General features: G+C 34.9%; 1 protein-coding gene across 4 annotated transcripts in view; it reads left to right on the top strand.

Moving 5' to 3' along the window:
- FRYL (FRY like transcription coactivator) overlaps positions 1-18,632 on the top strand; it is a 226,669-nt gene that overhangs the window by 75,395 nt on the left and 132,642 nt on the right. Inside the window, exon 1 of one of the 4 annotated variants that reach the window (XM_074348234.1) lies at positions 806-1,484. The exons of 2 other annotated variants lie outside the window; for them this stretch is intronic. In XM_074348234.1, the coding sequence (XP_074204335.1) occupies positions 1,412-1,484 (73 nt within the window). In that variant the 5' untranslated portion in view covers positions 806-1,411. Of the gene's footprint in view, positions 1-805; positions 1,485-10,648; positions 10,667-18,632 lie in introns of those variants that run through there. One more of the 4 variants, XM_074348239.1, reaches the window with a different exon arrangement.

Consider the following 18,632-nt stretch of genomic DNA (forward strand, 5'->3'; position numbering starts at 1 on the left):
AATACTGTTGCCACTGAATATGTCTTAATGAATATGATTATTTTTTCCCTTAGTCTATGATACTTGTGCATAGAAGGGTATTCTCCTAGCTTTTAATACAATGCCTAGCCATTTAGCTATGAATAAATCTATTCCATTATGGCTTTGATCACTGATTTTACTTATTCTTTGTGGTATTTAAAGGATACAATAATACAGATGAATCACTACAAATGTATTGCCACCTATGGAAAAACACATGCCCCCCCACCACCCCGCCACTGACCTTCAGAGTCACAGTAAACTAATTGTGAGGTCAAGACATTTTTCTTCTAGTATTAACAAAGTATTGTTTGTCAGGTTTGATTGTGGAATATTTCTACTCTTTTGAAGAGCAGTCAGCCTTGTAATAGTGTCAGTTTTCCATTTTAAAATAGCTTCTGTAGAAAATAAAGTTTTTAAAATGTGCATTTTATTTGACCAGAGGATTTCCCTCTATTCATGGATATTCTAACTATAAGATTTTCAGGGGGATTATGTACTATATTAAGAATGGTAGACCCTATGTTTTAAAATAATCCCATTATTACAATGGAGTTCTCTCTTTTGAATAAGTTGCCTGCAGGAGAGGAAACTTTGTCCTGAGCTGAGCAGTTTTAGAGGGATGATCGCAGCTCAGCCACGGTGTTCATTACATCATCCTTTCATGCCGATAGCCGGCGTTCTCTCCGGTGGGTTAAGTGAGGCAGTGGACTCTGCATCATCAAAGCGTGCTGAGAAAGTCACTGCTTGCTGCCTGCGTATGTGTAGGGGAGTGGAGAGAATTTACTACTCAAATCACTTAGAGAAAACTGATATTGGAGTAAGATAAATACCACCGATTTTGGGGGCAAGGAGGAAGGTCAGCTATTACAGGAAGAGACTTAAAGATCTTATGTTAGATCTGAATTCATTTTTTATCTCTAAGGCTCTCGGCTAGTGAGAAAAGTTGGTATCCAAGGGCAGAGCTCTACCCTTGCCTGTTTACCAGCAGTAGTGACTACCCTGAAAGCAGCTGGAGACACAGCTCATCCAAACTGATAACAGGGGCATAAACAGAGACGAGCATTGCGGCCACGTGTATATCCACAGAAAGAAAGGTGAGGGTGTCCTTCAGGGCACTCGCGATGAACTTGTAAGCTTTCATTCGACTGGATAGTTCATCTGCATTCAGCAGCGTTTCCACTATAGTTGTGCGTCACTGCGAGACTGCATGGTAATGAAGCCGAGGCACTGTGGGCCAAAACTCCGCTGCCTGTGAGAGGAGAAGGGACAGCGGCTTGGAGAGAGAGAGATCAACACATCCGTTGCCACTGCCACTGCCGCTGCCGCTGCCGCTGCCGCTGCTGCTACTGCTGCTGCTGCTGCTGCTGCTGCAGCCAGTTGGGGCACAATGTTGAGTCTACAGGATTCTGTGTTTTTCGAAATTAGCATAAAGTCTTTGTTAAAGTCCTGGAGCAGCAGCTGTAAGTATATTTGCCTTAACAGGAGAAATGCTGAGGTATGATCATTGCCATTCCTTGCATGCTAATAATTCCTTAGACCAATCCAAATAGAATTAAAGCTGTTGAAAATAACATAAAGAATATTTTCTCAAACGATGATCAGCAAGATAGATGGAAAATCTAAACATGCACACTCTGGGCAATTGTAATATTGGTAGTTAAATGTTCTTTGAGCAGCTTTGGTTTTTCTTGTTAATTTGTGTTATTCTGGCAAAGTTTCTCTCCACTGGTCAAAAATGGGGGAACAAGATGACAAATCGACTCTGTTCTCTGTCTGCAGGGTTATCAGATACCAGTACTATTCCATGGTTCTGTTAGCACAAAATATTTGTTTGAAGCAACATCAGCTATCTTAAGGCATTAAACATGATACAATGATCGTACCTTTCCCTTAGTCCTGTAATTGAAGTTACATTGAGTAATTTTTATATGTAGTAAAATTTCTGATAAAGAACATTCTGGGAGGTATATTTGTATTTCAAAGTTCAGGTAAGTCAATAAAACTAATGCCACTGAGCTCTTATTTTAACTCCTTTTCTCATAGTGATTTTGTTCAGTCTTTCCAGTAATTTCCAATGACACTTTTCTCTGAAGATCTCAAAGCACTTCTGGAAATTATTTATCACTAAAGTCTGTTTTTCTTTTCTTTCTTTCTTTCTTTCTTCTTCTTCTTTTTTTTTTTTTTTGTAAAAATTATCTTAATAAAATGATACCAGACTAATGAAGTAAGCAAGCAAAGATTCTGCTACGAAGTGTGTTTTGCCCCAAGAAAATTGAAGTGTAGAAAAACTATGACTTTTCCAAGGTCATATGGTGGTAAAGAACTGGAATTAGAACCCAGTAGTTCTTACTCCCAACGGTGCTGCCGGGGTCTGAGTGAACTAATGAATAAAATATGAGAGACTAAATTTATTTTTTTTCCAGTTAACTCTCTAACCAAAATATTTAGTGTAGTCTTGTTTTGTAATCAAATAATATAAAAGAGCAAGTGTTGATATGGGGGGACCTCTTAAGATAAAACCTTACAGGATATAATTTGAGGAGATTTGTATTGTGCCAAGTATACTGCATTTACAATCTCTGTATTTCTTTTATTTTTGATCTGTAAGTAATGCTTCCATATGGAGATATTGTTGTGCCAGATGGCAGAAAATTATCTTAGTATGAGGAAAGTTTCTGAGTGAATATACACAGTTAAAATATTGAGAGAATTACAATTACTGACTAATTTAAATTAAATACTTTTACTACTTAAAAGGGTACTATAGAATACATTTTTACTAAAATAAACTAGACTCTGGTTTCTAATTATTTTTTCCCCTCTCTCTTTCCCTCTCCCTTCTTCCCTATCCTCACCATGTACTTTTTTAAAAATAGTAAGACAGTTTTATAGTGAGAATGAAGCTATAAATGGGTTCTTATAGAGGAACAGTGTATTCGATTATATCACAGCAGTTTGGCCTGTAAAAATCTAGTTTGCTTAGATACTTGGGAACTAGCTGGTGATTTTGTTTTGTGACCATTTCAGCAGTTCTACATGTCATTGCCTGAACCCTGTAACCAGCCACAGCCAAATCTCATGCAGTCATATTCCCTGAATCCAAGAGGGAACCAAAAACAGATGTTTGTAAAGCCTTTGTTGTTAGCTGTTAGTAATATAGTGATTCAGTTTGTCGGCATCCCATTGCCCTTGGGCATTCATAGTACAAATCTCTTGAAGGTGTTTTTACAGTTGTAAAGCAGTAGGGTAATATGGAAAAGAAATGACAAGTCTTAACTATTCAATAAGGCCCTAAACATGTCTGCCCTAGCTCTGGGAAGTGGGAGAATGTTTTTATTTCATCAGCATCTGTGGATGTCTTTTTTTGGTCTTCCCTTAGCCCTATTGTATTTAAAAAGAGAGAGAGGACTAGAAGATTTTTAAGATGCTAGAAAAGGACAGTAGTTATCTGACTCTTCCTAGGGATGTTTTCATAATACCAACACTTGAATCAGTCAGTGTTTATTGAGCATATACTGCTCTGTAACAAATAGATGTGATGTTTGATCATAAGGAACTTCTAGTTTAATCAGAGAGAGTACATATACATGAAAAGTTCACAGAAAGGAAGTTAAATGAAGATGTTGCATATGCATTATGACTTACCAAATACCTGTTATGCACGACAGGAACAAGGAGTGCAGGGTTGGAGGAATCATACTGACCCACAGGGGACAGAGAAGACTTAGCAGAAAGGGAGTTTACTGGAGTTTAGTTTTGAATGATAGGACATTCTGCACAGTGGTAGGCAGTACAGCCATCCACGGTCTCCCTGAGCCATAAACCAGGGGTGAGTCAACACCCCTCCCTCACTCCTTTCAGTTATTCACCAAGACCTGTCATTCTACCTTCTAAAATGTCCTCAGTCTCTCCTGCCTTCTGTTGCTATAGCCACTTAACCTGCCTTAGTTCAGGCCTCTGTCTTCTTTATCACCTGGATTATTGCCCCAGCTTCCTTTTTGTTCTCTCTGCATCCTCCATGTTGCTGCCAAGGGTTCCTTTTAAATGTCTGCTCCTAGAGTCTCTCCCCTCCTTCCTCCACAGTCTTCCCACCCAACCCATGTCACAAAGCCTTCTGTCTTCTAGCCCTCCTCATTTCATTGGTCTCCTCTCTGGCTGTATTTACCCACTTCCTGGAGCACGCCGTGCCTTCATATTTGCAGCCACCTTTGCCTAGAATGCACTCCAGCACCTTACCACTTGGTCTGCGAGTTCTTATTCATGTTTGAAGACCGATCCTTTCTTAAGTCAGCCAGATAGTAAATGCTTCATCTGTTCTGTCATTACACTTACCACGCTGTTCATGTCTTTCACTGCTACTTGAGTGTAAGCTCCTGGAGGACATAGATTGATTGTGGTTTTGTTCTTCTTTTTACACTGAATGCTTAGTTAACTTCTGGTAAATGTGTAGGCAACTAAAGAGAAATCTTAGAAAGTAATTTTGGTTGGACTGGATAATTAATAGGAAAGAAGGTAGGAGGATAAATATACAAACTCTCTTCTGTAATCATTATTTTACTAGTGATGTCTCTCAGGGGAACAATTCCTCAAGTAGGAATGCATAATACAATACCGTAGTGATTAAAAAAATTAACATTTTAATATATTCTATTTAGTGAATTTCTTGGGGAAAATGAGAAAAACTATTAATAGCCTTTAGAAAGAAAAAAAAAACATGGAAAATAATTTTTCCATTAAATAAATTATATATTTCAAATATTGCCCCATCCTCCCAAAGAAAAAAGGAAAAAGAAAAATCTGATTTTTGTCATTGAGCATAACTTAATAGCAGTCTATAATTCTTTATCATTAAGTATAATAGTTTCCTGTTTATAAGATGCATTTGCCATGATTTGTTTTAATGTTAAATACTACATTTTGTATTGTTAGAGGCCCTCTGATTTTGAGGCCTGCTTAGCTGGCAGAATGCTGATGCCATGCTGCTGAAGTTTGATTATAGTTGAGCTTATTTCTTTCAGTAACAACAATGAAGTGACATTCATATGGCCTAAATTCAGGATTTTGTCTTTGTGCCAACAGTTTTAGGCATTATTTTTTTAAAAACTGAATCAGGAACATTCTGTTAAATCAGCTGTGTAGTGAGGATGTTATCATTTTAAAGATTGGTTTAGTTCCCTAAAATTGATAAGACAAGGTAATAAGATTCAGTACCAAGATCTGCCTAGTTACATATCTGCCACGTAAGGTCACAGATGCATTTATGATCAATATACTACCTCTCGTAAATATATTAATTTCAGAATTTATTTTGCATACATTATTTTATGACAGCTAGTATTTCAAAGAATTCAGTTTTTATCATAGGCATAGAAGAAATAAAATGACTTATTTTAACTACAATTTTATAAAATAAAATGTGAATCAGATATGATGTGTTAAGAAACTAAATTTGCATAATTTACTTGGATTTTTGCACAGTGAAAAAAAATTCATAAAGAGAGTTTTTAATGCTCAGATGTTTTTCCTGGATTGCAAAAATAGTAAAAGCCAAACCCCAAAAGCACAATTATGCATTCATCTAAATTTCAGTTAAAATCTGTATTATTTGCTTAAAATAATACTTACCATTTAATGAAGTACTTATGGGTGTGGTATTGTGTTAAGTACATATTGTAAATGTATATATATGTATATATGTATATATGTATACAATCACATATGTACATAGTTTTATTAAATCTCATATAATACTGATAATCTGAAAAGAACTGTTACTATTGCTGTTTAAAAAAATAACAGCTTTAATTGTGACATAATTCACACACCATAAAATTAGTTCTTTTAAAGTGTATCATTCAGTAATTTTTAGTGCATTCACAGAGTTGTACAACCATCACTACTTTCTAATTGTCAAACATTTTCATCACCTTAAAAGGAAACCTTATACCCATAATCTAACTTCTTTTTCTATGGATTTGCCTCTTCTGGACATTTCATATAAATGGAATCATACTACAGGTGTTCTTTTGTGACTGTCTTCTTTCACTTAGCGTATTTCCAGGGTTCATCCTTTTGTAGCATGTGTTGGTACTTCATTACTTTTTGTGGCTGAATGATACTCCGTTGTATGGATATACCACATTTGGTTTATCCATTCATCAGTTGATAAATTGCCATTTTTATAGAAAAGTAAATTGGGGCTCAGATAAGTTAAAGTGCACTAAGAGTGCCCCCCCCAAAAAAACCCCACATACCCATACACATACCCAAACTTATCTAACTTGTTTTAATCCTTCATATTTCAATTTAAAGATTTCCCTGATCTCGTGAGACTTTAGCAAAAGGTGGAGGAAGAAATAGTTAACAGTTTGAGGGAAGAGTGGGTAGGCAGAAAGGGTAGAATTTGCTAGAAATGGGAGAAAATATGGCCAGTTTGGCTGGAGCAGAGAGGTCTCGGGTGTGATGGGAATTAACTGGAAAGGTAGGCAGGGACTAGACCACATGGAATCTTGAGGACCTTATTATAGATTTTGGTCTTAAACCTAAAACAAGAGGGTTGCCATTGATGGACTTTGTGACAGTGTTAGGGTGATTTTATTAGACTTCCATTTTTCATCAGATGGGGACAGAAAATTGGGTGGAGAGAGGGGTGCAGCATGTGTAGGGAGATGCGTTAGGATGCAGTAGACCAGATGTGAGATGAAGGTTGAACAAATGAACAAATGTTATTTCTTTATTTAGCAAACGTGTATATCGTGCCTAACACATGGGTGGGTGGGTACTCTTCTAAGTGCTTTACAAGATACTAACTCATTTAATCATGGATGTGGAACTATTTAAAAGGTAGGAACAATATGTCTTGGGTTAGATATGGAAGGTAAAGGAGATTTTTAACTAAGCTTTTATAAAATGAACTTGGTAGGGTAATTTATGTTCTCATTGACATTAACTTCAGTGATGTATCCATTGAGAGTTAATGTTGGTGCTAGTGGAGAAGAATCACCTATTGCTTATTGCCCAAATACTTCTCATCCCTCGCAGAAATCTGTCTTCTTTTAAAAATGAAGCCTAGAAAAGGAATCCAACTCATTTGCTGTTAAGGAAACAGTGTGAACTCTGTGATGGTCCCTGAATTTGGAGTTCCTAGCTACAGATATCATTGAATTTAGGAATCATAAGCCTGCTTTCTTCAATTTTATTTTAAATATTCTAACTCTTTAAGCTAGGTTTACTTCATTTGACAAAGGAGAATTTTTATCTTCAAGACTAAACTTTTGTGTTGTGAGAAGTGCACCTGATTATCTGACTCATTAAGTATTTGGTTTCATGATTTGTTTTGAATCTTTTCATTGGTAAATATTAGAATAAAAGATACATAGTCTAATAATTACATAGAAAATTTGAAATCAAGAAACTCTAACACAGATGGTCACAGTATTCATAGGTATCTGAGAGGATTTGTAAAGGTCAGTGTATTGTCTATGGTAAGTTTCAGGCCCACTATTCCATAAACCTTGATGTCACAACCTTTCTTCCTTTGTATCTTCTGTTGTAGTCACATGTAGACTCTATCTTATGTAAGGTCCTGGCTCCAATCCTATGCTACAGTCGGGAGTTAGTTTGGGAGAACCCTAGCTCACTAGTCTTTACAACTCAGTGTCAGTCTAATCTCACTAAGTGAGTATGGGCCTGATTTTTTTTTCCATCAGTTCCAGTGTCTGGGCTGCTACCCATCCTTGTATCAAAGCCTCCACATTTAATAATTGGTGTATCTTCCTTCCTGAGCCTTGCCTTGTCAAACTCTTTGGTATTCCATTCTCTCCAAATACAGGACCCTGCTTTGCCCTCCAAGACAATGAAGTTCTCATCCAAAAATAAAAACAACAAGAATCAAGTTCTGCTAATAGAACCTTTTAATGATTAAACCCACCTCTCCAGGTGCATGGCTGCATATTTCTTGTTCTTAGACTTTGCATTATCCACCTGTTTGCTACCATATCAGATGTTCTTTCTTGGACCTCCCTGGTGCGTTTCACCTGTTATCAAACTTGAGATACCACATTCTGCCCCAGTGCTGATACTTAGCTATCATGCATCCTTATGGCTGTGCTGGTATTTACAGCTAGAAGCTGTCCTGACTGTCCCTCTGAACTGATTGCTAAATATTTTAAATACGACATCTCATAGGTATCTGGCCTGTTACAGTGTTTAGATCCCAGATCATTTGGTTCTGGGCTGTTCCACTACTGGCCAATGTCTTAGACTTCTTTTCTGGAGGTAACCATGTTTTCACTCCTATTACCACATTGAAAAGACACAGTTTGCTAACCTTTTGCAGGATGGAATGGGCTGTGTTCTCTTGATTATTCCTCCTCCTAATCTGTTAATGCAGGATGTCACAGGACACTGCCTGTTCAGTGGAATTTCTGACAATTTTATTTTGTGTCTACTAGCTGGTTTTTATTAAGCACGCTATTTCCCAGTTTTCAAAAAGTTTGCTAAAATGAGTAAAGTTTTAAGGGTTTTTACAAAAAGAGAACCCCCTTTCAATGGAGAAGGCTATGGAAACCAAATTCCAAATTCTCAGACCCATTTCTACTAGAAGATAATGAATTTTAAATATGATGGTAGTTCACAGCAGAATATCATGTGAATTGTTTTAAGAGCTATTTTTCTAGTTATATTTATTGAACCATGTGATACAGAAAGTAGTTAGCAAAGGCATTCATTAAAAATGAAGAATGAATTAATATCCATTTACATGCAGTATAGTAGCAATGTAACATAATCAAATACAGATTACATTAGATGCATTAAATGGATCTTTTTTGTTTAAAATAAGTTTCACTGGTGTTTATAGAGCTTTAGTCATAATTGCCAAAACTTGGAAGCAACCAAGATGTCCTTCAGTAGGTAAATGGACAAATAAACTGTGATACATCCAGACAATGGAATATTATCCAGTCCTAAAATGAAATGAGTTATCAGATCATGAAAAGACATGGAAGAAACTTAATTGCCTATTACTAAGTGAAACAAGCCAGTCTGAAAAGGTTACATGCTGTATGATTCCAATCATATGACTTTCTGGAAAGGGAAAACTATGGAGACAGTAAAAAGATGAGTGATTGCTGGGGGTTGGGGAGGAGGAGGGATGAATAGCTGGAGCACAGAGGATTTTTAGGGCAGGGAAACTACCCTGTATAATACTATAATAATGAATACATTTGTTCAGACCTATAGAATTTACAACACAAAGAGTGAACCCTAATGTAAACTGCGGACATTGGGTGATAAAGATGTGTTGCTGTGGATTGATGAATTGTAACAGATATACTAGAGGATGTTAATAATGGAAGAGGCTATGCATGTGTGGGAGCAGGAGGTATTTGGGAAATCTCGGTACCTTCCTCTCAATTTGGCTGTGAGCCTAAAATTGCTCTTAAAGTGTTTTGCAAAAAAAGATGAAAAAAATTCACATAAAATTTTGGAGCAGTACATGAATGAGTCATTCTTATTGCAGGGAGACTGTGGAAGAAAAGAAAATGATGGTTCCAATAAAATGGCCTTAGTGTAATATTCTTGAAGATAAGTATAGTGATGCTTTTTTATGCAGATTACAGAGGCAGTGGATTGCCATGGTTTGATATATAGGTCCTCGAATGGTTCATGGATAAAGTATTCCATTGGCTGCTTGTGAAGTCGGTATTTCATCTGCTAAGAGGCAGGGATAACTGGAAGGAAGATTTTTTAGGAGTCTACATAGACTGCTTTTAGGACCTGAACTTAAAATTTAGCTATGCAGAAAAAGGAAGTGAGGGTAACTTCTAGTAGTGATGGGTTTTGATGGCTAGACTAGATATGGAATATAGAGCAGAGGAAGGAATCGATAGCTCTAAAGTTTAGATCATTGAAATTTCACCCTTTGAAATCACTGATGATGAAAGGCAGAGAATTGATAGGGCACCAAGATATGTGGTTTGGGTCATGGACAGTGAGTAAAGTGAAGTGGCTGAAACCCTGAGAGAGAAATAGCTCATCAAGATATCTAATATGAATTGGGAGAACTATATATGACTTTTTAAAAATTAGGCTTTTGAATTATCTTATTGATCCTTCACTCTGCTTCCTAGAGCTTTGTACCTGACACTCATTTAACTCTCTCTGAATTGCTTGATGGATATTACTTGTGGTATTAAATAAATAGGTTTTCTTGTTTATGGTGTTTTTGAAACTTTTTAATCATCAAAATTAGGTTTAAGTAAAATCATTGTGTAGAACCAACTGTTATGCTTTAGAAGAATAGTGGAAGTCAGCAGTGCTCCACCCTAGCTGCACAACAGAGTCACGTTGGGGAGTTTTCAAAGACATACAGATGCTCGGGCCTCCCTCCAAAGATTTTGATTCTGATTTAAGAAATTGCCAGAGAAGGCCAGCAAAGACCAACATCAAGTCAGAAAACTTGACTTTGCCAGAATACTGAGAGTGGATATGAAATCTTTTTCAGGGGATGGAATCATAAACAGTCTGACAGAGACAAGTTTTTATGTTTGCCAATTTACTACTTTACGGTGAGAAATAACGCCAAGTGAATGAACGTTAATGCTGGAGCTGGCAGACCATTCTTTGCTCTCCTTGTGGGGTAGGTCATACAAAGCTAAATTGTAATCAGGAAGTTGTATGGAGATCAAAAAATTTTATATTTGTGATGCTCTGCTATAGGGGCTAGAACATTCATCCTTTTGCCCACCCTACTGAACTTTACATACATGGACATTACATTTCCATCAGTAATGTGTTAAGTGTCAGTTTCCCTATACCTTGCCAGCAAGATCCAATTATTCTTTTTAATATTTGCCACAATTTAATATTTGTGTATAGAATGAAAGTTCACTGCTAGTTTAATTTGCATTTTCTGGGCATTACAAACTTTTAGTATTTTTTTCACATGTTTCTTGTCTTTTTAGATTGGTTCTTGTGTGAATTGTCTAATTATATCTTTTGCCAATTTTTCTCTGTTTTTTTTTTTTTGTTGTTAACTTATAAGAGCTCTTTGAATATTTTATATTTTTGTTATCTACATTTTATTCTTTCCCTCCGACTTTGTCCTTTCTTATTTATGGTATCATTTGCCTTATAAATATTTAAAATTTTTATATGGTTGAATGCATTCGCCTTTTTTTTATAACTTTGGGCTTTCTGTCTTAGCTAAAGGTCTCCTCTCCTGGATTATACATGTTGACTTTGAATTTTTTTCTAAAACTTTAAAAACATTTTAACTTCATATCCATCTGTAATTTGTTTTTTGATATATTATATTTATTTTCCTCTAGGTGATTAGTGACATATTTCAGCATTATTACTAAATAAATCATCCCTTTCCTATGTTGAATTCTTATTCTTGGATTTTGGGGGGGGTTCTCTAATTTTTTACATTAATCTTACATTCACTGAGTTGATTACTTTTACATTATGTTCTGATATAGTCATTTTATATTTTATATATATATTTTAACCCATTTTACTAAGAGTTTTTTTTTAATTGATGTATAGTTGATGTACAATATTATATAAGCTACAGGTATACAATATAGTGATTCACAATTTTTAAAGGTTATGCTCCATTTATAGTTATTATAGACTACTGGATATATTCCCTGTATTGTACAATATATCCTTGTAGCTTATTTTATACATAATAGTTTGCACCTCTTAATTTCCTACCCCTATATTGTCCCTTCCTCTTCTTTCTCCCCACTGGTTACCACTGCTTTGTTCTCTGTATATCTGTGAGTCTTTTTTATTATATTCACTGGTTTCTTTTATTTTTTAGATTCCACATATAAGTGATATCATATAATATTTATCTTTCTCTGCCTGACTTATTTTTAGCCTAATACCCTCCAAGTCTGTCCATGTTGTTGCAAATGGCAAAATTTCATTTTTAATGGCTGAGTAGTATTCCATTGTATATATGTATACCACATCTTCTTTATCCACTCATCTGTTGATTGACACTTAGGTTACTTCCATATCTTGGCAATTGTAAATAATGCTGCTATGAACATTGGGGTGCATGTGTCTTTTCAAATTAGTGTTTTTGTTTTTGTTTTTGTTTTGGATATATACCCAGGGGTGGAATTTCTGGGTCATATGGTAGTTCTATTTTTAGTTTTTTTGAGAAACCTCTGTACTGTTTTTCATAGTAGCTATACCAGTTTACATCCCACCAAGAGTTTACAAGAGTTCCCTTTTTTCCACATCCTCCCCAGCATAAGTTATTTTTGTTTGATGATAATCATTCCAACAGGTTTGAAGTGATACCTCATTGTGGTTTTGATTTGCATTTCCCTGATAATTAGCAATATTGAGCATTTTATATTACATTTTTATGTAATGTTTTGATTATAATTATAATCTGTTCTGATTATAATTCTCTTCTGATTTAGAAAATATTATTTCTATTCTTTTTAAATAATTCTTTGAGCTGTTCTTGTATATTTATTCCTCCAAGTATACTCTAAGATAATTTTATCCAATACAACCTAAAAAAATAGTATTGAAGTCTTGATTAGAATTATACTAATATATTAATTTTTTGAAAACTGACACTTGACAACAAGTGCCTCTTTTCTACAAATGTGTTCTTCTCTTTGTTCTGATCTTTTTTTATGTTCTTTAAAAAGTTCTTGTAGTTTCTTCTATATAAGTTCTATGCTTTTTAATTAAATTTATCTCAACCAATTTTATATTTGGGAATAGATTTTTATCCATTTTCATTTCTATGTGGTAAATCCTAGTTAGCATGGAAATTTCATGTCATCTTTTTCAATATTTGTAACAATGATCTCATTTTCTTGTATTATTGTATTTACTTATATTACCCCATAACCTTGACGGTGTGGAATGATAAGCAAGAATCAGCATCTTCATTTAGTTTCTGTTTTAATTGAAATAAGTTTGATGTTTTGAAACCTATAAAAATTTTTGCTGCTGGTGTTTGGTAAGTATTTTACTTGTTTCCTTTGTCTCTGGCTGCTGGATACCAGTAGATGTGCAGTTACATTTCTTTGTTGACTAATTGTGGGCCATACAATACTACTTTAAAATGTAGTCCCACGTGTGATGGAAGAGAAAGCAGTCTGAGTCGCTGTAAGCCTCTCTTAATTAGCGACCAGTTAAGAAATTAAGAGGAAACCCCTTTGTTCTTGGTCTTCTCATATTGTCTCAGCCTAAGAGGTGTGGGGGACTCAGCCCACCTATTTTTAGACTCTGCTCGCCTTCTTAGCAGCCAAAGAAAAATGACCACATAACCATATGCACCTGTTACCTCCGCCAGATGCTGGGTCTAGGTATGTTTGATGGATGAAACAACTGGGTATGTTTGCTGGAGGATTCTAATGTTCATGTGTTCACTTTAGGGCTATCCTGTGCTGATACCCTGGCTCAAGTCTGGCCAGAGGAGAAGTTTGCCACAATAGATTTTTCATTGGCAGTGAATTTTTTATGGGCGGAAGAGTGGGGAATGAAAAAGAAAACAACTTTTTTATTGCTTCTGATACCATACGCATGGTTGAGATATAACTCAACTTGTTTATTTTCTGGAGAGGAAGCAAAAGTTTAGAGAGGTTATATAATTTAACTAAGATTATAATGATACCAAGTAGCCAAGTCAAGTCAAGGCCTCTTCTGACTCCTAGGTCCATGCATATTTTAAAAATACCACATTATTTTGAAATTTTTAGAATAGTTTCTCAGCTGAACTTCTGAAGGTTCAAAAGAGTACAGGAAAATAATAATCTCAGGGAGACTCTGGCTGAGTGAATGATGGATTATTTAAATGATGGGTCATTTTTCTTCAGCTTTATAATAAGTGGTATTTCTGTAGCAGATTTTAAGTAAAAGACATTGGAAATATGCCAAACAGGTCATAGGACTTCTATGTTTAGAAACTCTTTTCAATGGGAATAATTTAGACTAGGATAAATAAACATTTTAAGGGCAGCTGTACAAAGAACAAGCAACTCTTAAGTTTTCTGTCCATTGAAATTCATCCAGAAGCAAAAAGTTGGACTGAGTAGTGAGGAAGGTGATTTCATTCACACAGAATAGACACTTAAAGTATTTAGGAATAGAATTAATAAGAATTAGGTAAATTCTTCTAGAAAGAAATGATATGTTTTTCTTTGGGTACGTGAAAGAAGACAAACTGGTGAGGGAATGCCAGGTTCTAGATGAGAAGTCTTAATTAAGATGTCAGTTTTCTTCTAATTATTTTGTGAAGGTATGCATAAGCTTGGAAGTATAAGTGAATGACAATAGATGAGAAATTATTGAAGATAATGAGTAAACCAGGAGTATTTGTGCCAGCAGATAATAAAGCGTATTACCAAGCTACAATAATTTAAAGAATGGTGCTGATACAGAAACTGATTGTTAATGAGCAGGATAGAAAGCATATTTGAGTATGAATTTAGTTTGTGATAGTGAATAAAATCAGTGACAAAATTAAACTAAAGGTACCCAGAAGAATTGATTAAATAGTGGGGAAAAATAATGAAGTCTTTATTGTGTAACACCTGCAATAAATCCTAGTTGGACAGATTTAAGTGAAATAAATAAAACTAACTTAAAGAGTTATAAGAAAATATAAGTAAATATATACGTGATCAAAATGGGGAAGCCTTTTCTTTTTAGCCCATTTTATGTAAATGAATTTGAAGATGCAACCAAAATATTCTATTTGGGAAATAGTTATTCTCAGCAAAGAGTATGTTTAATAATATAGAGTTTTAAGAAGGAAAAAAACAAAAGGATATGTCTGGCATAAAAGAATAATATCTGGCAGTTCTGGAGGAAACAGTCACTGATCTGAAAGTTCTTAAACTGAGGACCAAAGTTCACATTCCATTCAAATGTGACAACTGACTTTAATTAGAAGTCAATTTCCTTATCATAAATGAACAATAACTTGAAGTAGTGTTTTGGATCTAGTTCCTGCCAGGAATTTTACCAGCTGGTTGTTAAATTATTGGTGACTTGAAATCAGCCATGATGGGAGATTTCCACAATGGAAATTAGCAAGTGGTGCAAACCAAGGACACTTTTTAATTTCTTTTTTTTTAAAGAGAGCCATTTACCAGCTTGTCAGTTGCAATAAGATTTGATTTGTTAGTATAAAAATATGCAAAATACCTTAATAAGTATTAAGTAATGCTTTGATTCCATCAGAAGTAAACAGTATCTGGTAAGAGATTCCTTCATTTTTGAAGGAATTTTGAGGTATACCTTGCCTTATACAGCAAATTGTGTTTGTGCACTGAGGCCATCAAATGATGCTTTCATATTGTACCTCTCAACACGTACAACACACACATTACTTACATTTTCTTTATTCCTCTTAAGAAATAGTTGCTTTCAGATGCACAGTTTTCCTTTTGGTAGTTGAAAGGTACACCCATCCAACTGGCCTCCCCAGAAGTTGAAGTTTTCTATTATTCCCGAATACTGATTTTGCTATCTTTATTTTTACTTTTAATTTGTGTACTGTATAACCTGATTTGTGTTTTTGACATTTTCTTTCTCTGAGGTTGAGCCAAGTACATTATTGTTTTAAGCTTTAGCTTGAGCTGTTGTTTACTGTGACTCTTCCTTTTGGTTCTGGCTGATAAGAATAGAATAGACTTTTCTTTCTTTTTAAAAAAATTAATAGACTTTTGTAAAGAGCAGTGTCAAGTTTACAGAAGTTTGAGAAGGAAGTGCAGAGACTTCCCATGTACTCCCTTCTCCTGTCCTCCCTGAACCCCCCACCTCCCACCCTGGCTCCTGCTCCCCTACTGTTGACATTTTACATTAGTGTCGAACATTGGTTACAATTGATGAATGTACATAAATACAACATAATCACCCCAATCCATAATTTACAACATGGTCACTTTTGATGTGCATTCTATGGGTTTTAGCAAATATAAAATAACATATATCCATCATTACAATATCATTCTGAGTACCATCATGCCCCTCAAAATCCTCTTTGCTCCACCTATTTCTCCTTCCTTTCCTTCAAACCCTGGCAATCACTGATCTTTCTTTTTTTTTTAAATGGAGGTACTGTGGACTGAACTCAGGACCTGGACGATGCTAAGCACGCACTCTACCACAGAGCTACACCTACACCCCTATACACTCATCTTTTTATTGTCTCCATAGTTTTGCCTTTTCTAGAATGTCAGACAGTTGGAATCATACAGTATATGACTTTTTCAGACTGGCTTCTTTCACTTAGTAATATGCAATTAGGTTTCCTTCAAGTCTTTTCATGGCTAGATAATTCATTTCATTTTAGCACTGAATAATATTTCAGTGTCTGGATGTACCACAGTTTGTTTATCCATTCACCTACTGAAGGACATGTTAGTTGCTTCCAAGTTTTGGCAATTATGAATAAAGCTGCTGTAAACATCTGTGTGCAGGTTTTTGTGTGGATGTTTTCATTTCCTTTGGATAAATACCAAAGAGCACAGTTGCTGTCTTGTGTGGTAAGAATATATTTAGTTTTGTAAGAAACCTTCAAACTGTCTTCCCTTTTACATACCCACCAGTGATGACTAAGAATTCCTGTTGTTCCACGTTCTCACCAGCACTTATTGTTGTCAGTGTTATGGGTTTTGGTTGTTCTAATAGCTGTAATGGTATTTTATTGTTGTCTTAATTTGCATTTTTCTGTAGACATATGATGTGGAGCATCTTTTCATATGCGTATTTGTCACCAATATGCCTTCTTTGGTGAAGAATGTAGTCAAATATTTTGCCCATTTTAAAATTAGATTGTTTATTTGCTTATTGAGTTTTAAGAATTATTTATATATATTGGATAACAGTTCTTTATCATATATGTGTTTTGGAAAGATTTTCTCCCAGTCCATCTTTTCATGCTCTTAACTGTCTTTTGCAGAGCTGAAGTTATTAAATTTTTTTGTTTTTATTTTATTTATTTATTTTTTTATTGACGTATAGTCAGTTACAATGTGTAAATTTCTGGTGTACTGTGCAATGTCCTGGTCATGCATATACATACATATGTATTCATTTTCATATTCTTTTTCATTAAAGGTTATTATAAGGTACTGAATATAGTTCCCTGTGCTATGCAGAAGAAATTTGTTTTTTCAAATATGTTTTAATATATAGTGGCTAACATGTACAAATCTGAAGTTATTAATTTTAATAAAGCTCAGTTTATCAATTTTTCTTTCATGGATTTTGATTTTGGTGTTGGATCTATAAAGTCCTTGGCAAACCCAAGAACTCTTTGATTTTCTCCTTCTTATAGTGTGGAAATTTGTAGTTTTGCATTTTACATTTAGATCTATTGATTTATTTTGAGTTAGTTTTTATAAAAGATGTAAGCTCTGTGCCTAGATTCTTATTTATTTGTGAGTTAATTTATGATTTATTTTGAATTAGTTTTTGTAAAAGGTATAGGTTGTGTCTAGATTTTTTTTTTTTTGCAATCATTTTTTTTCAGTCATTCCAGCACTGTTTGTTGAAAAGTCTCCTTTTTCTATGGATTGCCTTTGCTCCCCCGTCACAGATCATTTTCAGTTGACTGCATTTGTACGGGTCTATTCCTGGGTTCTCTGTTCTGTTCCACTGATCTATTTATGGATTCTTTAACCAGTACCACACTGTCTTGATTACTGTAGCTTTAAAGTAAGTCTTGAAGTTGGGTAGTGTAAGTCCTCCAACTTTGTTCTCCTCCTTCAATGTTGTGTTGGCTATTCCAGGTCATTTGCCTCTTCACATAAACTTCAGAAGCAGTTTGTTGATAGCCACAAGTAACTTGCTAGGATAGGCTTGCTTTTTAAACTAAGAATTTTGCTTTTGCTTTTAAAATTCAGAGATATTTTTGACTTTTTTTCTTATTCAAAGACCATTTACCTTATACCTTTTCTTTCCTAGGTCATCATCAACATGTTTATTATTAGCCAATATAAGTAATAGTTATTATAATAGTAAGCAATTGTGTGGTATTTTGTTACCTTTCTGTATTATATAAATCTCTACATAAATGTGTGTGTGTAATATGCATGTCCATATATAAAGTTGTGACTACAGTGTAGTAACTTTCATCCCTAAAGACCTGTCCTTGGGGGTGAGGGTGCTGCAGGCAGCTTTCACAGACTCCACTGGGGTCTTTTTAAACTACATCCACCCACCCTTATCCTTCCCATCCATCATCTGAAACACCTCGGTCATTGAGAGTCACTGTGTATTTTGAGGGATGTTATGTTTAGAGTGTGGTGTGTAAGAATATAGTAGAGGCAGAAAAAGCTGAGACATATTGCTATAAAGTAGTGAAACCAAACATACATCAGTTTAGGGGTTCTGTGTCTCTTCTCACTTGTCTGCTCCCTTTGATTGAATTTAAATTTATCCTGTAAGGGTGTAAGAGTCTTACAAGCATGAAAAAGATCATTGTTTTATGAAATATGCTAAGTATAGTACTATAGAGAGAGTCAGCCGTCTAAAAATAACTTATTTATTTTTCATTTGCATCTTATCGAAGAGAAAGAGTAGACATGCTCACTTTTAATTTTTTAATTTTA

Source organism: Camelus bactrianus, chromosome 2 (assembly GCF_048773025.1).
Source record: "Camelus bactrianus isolate YW-2024 breed Bactrian camel chromosome 2, ASM4877302v1, whole genome shotgun sequence".
Lineage (NCBI taxonomy): Eukaryota > Metazoa > Chordata > Mammalia > Artiodactyla > Camelidae > Camelus > Camelus bactrianus.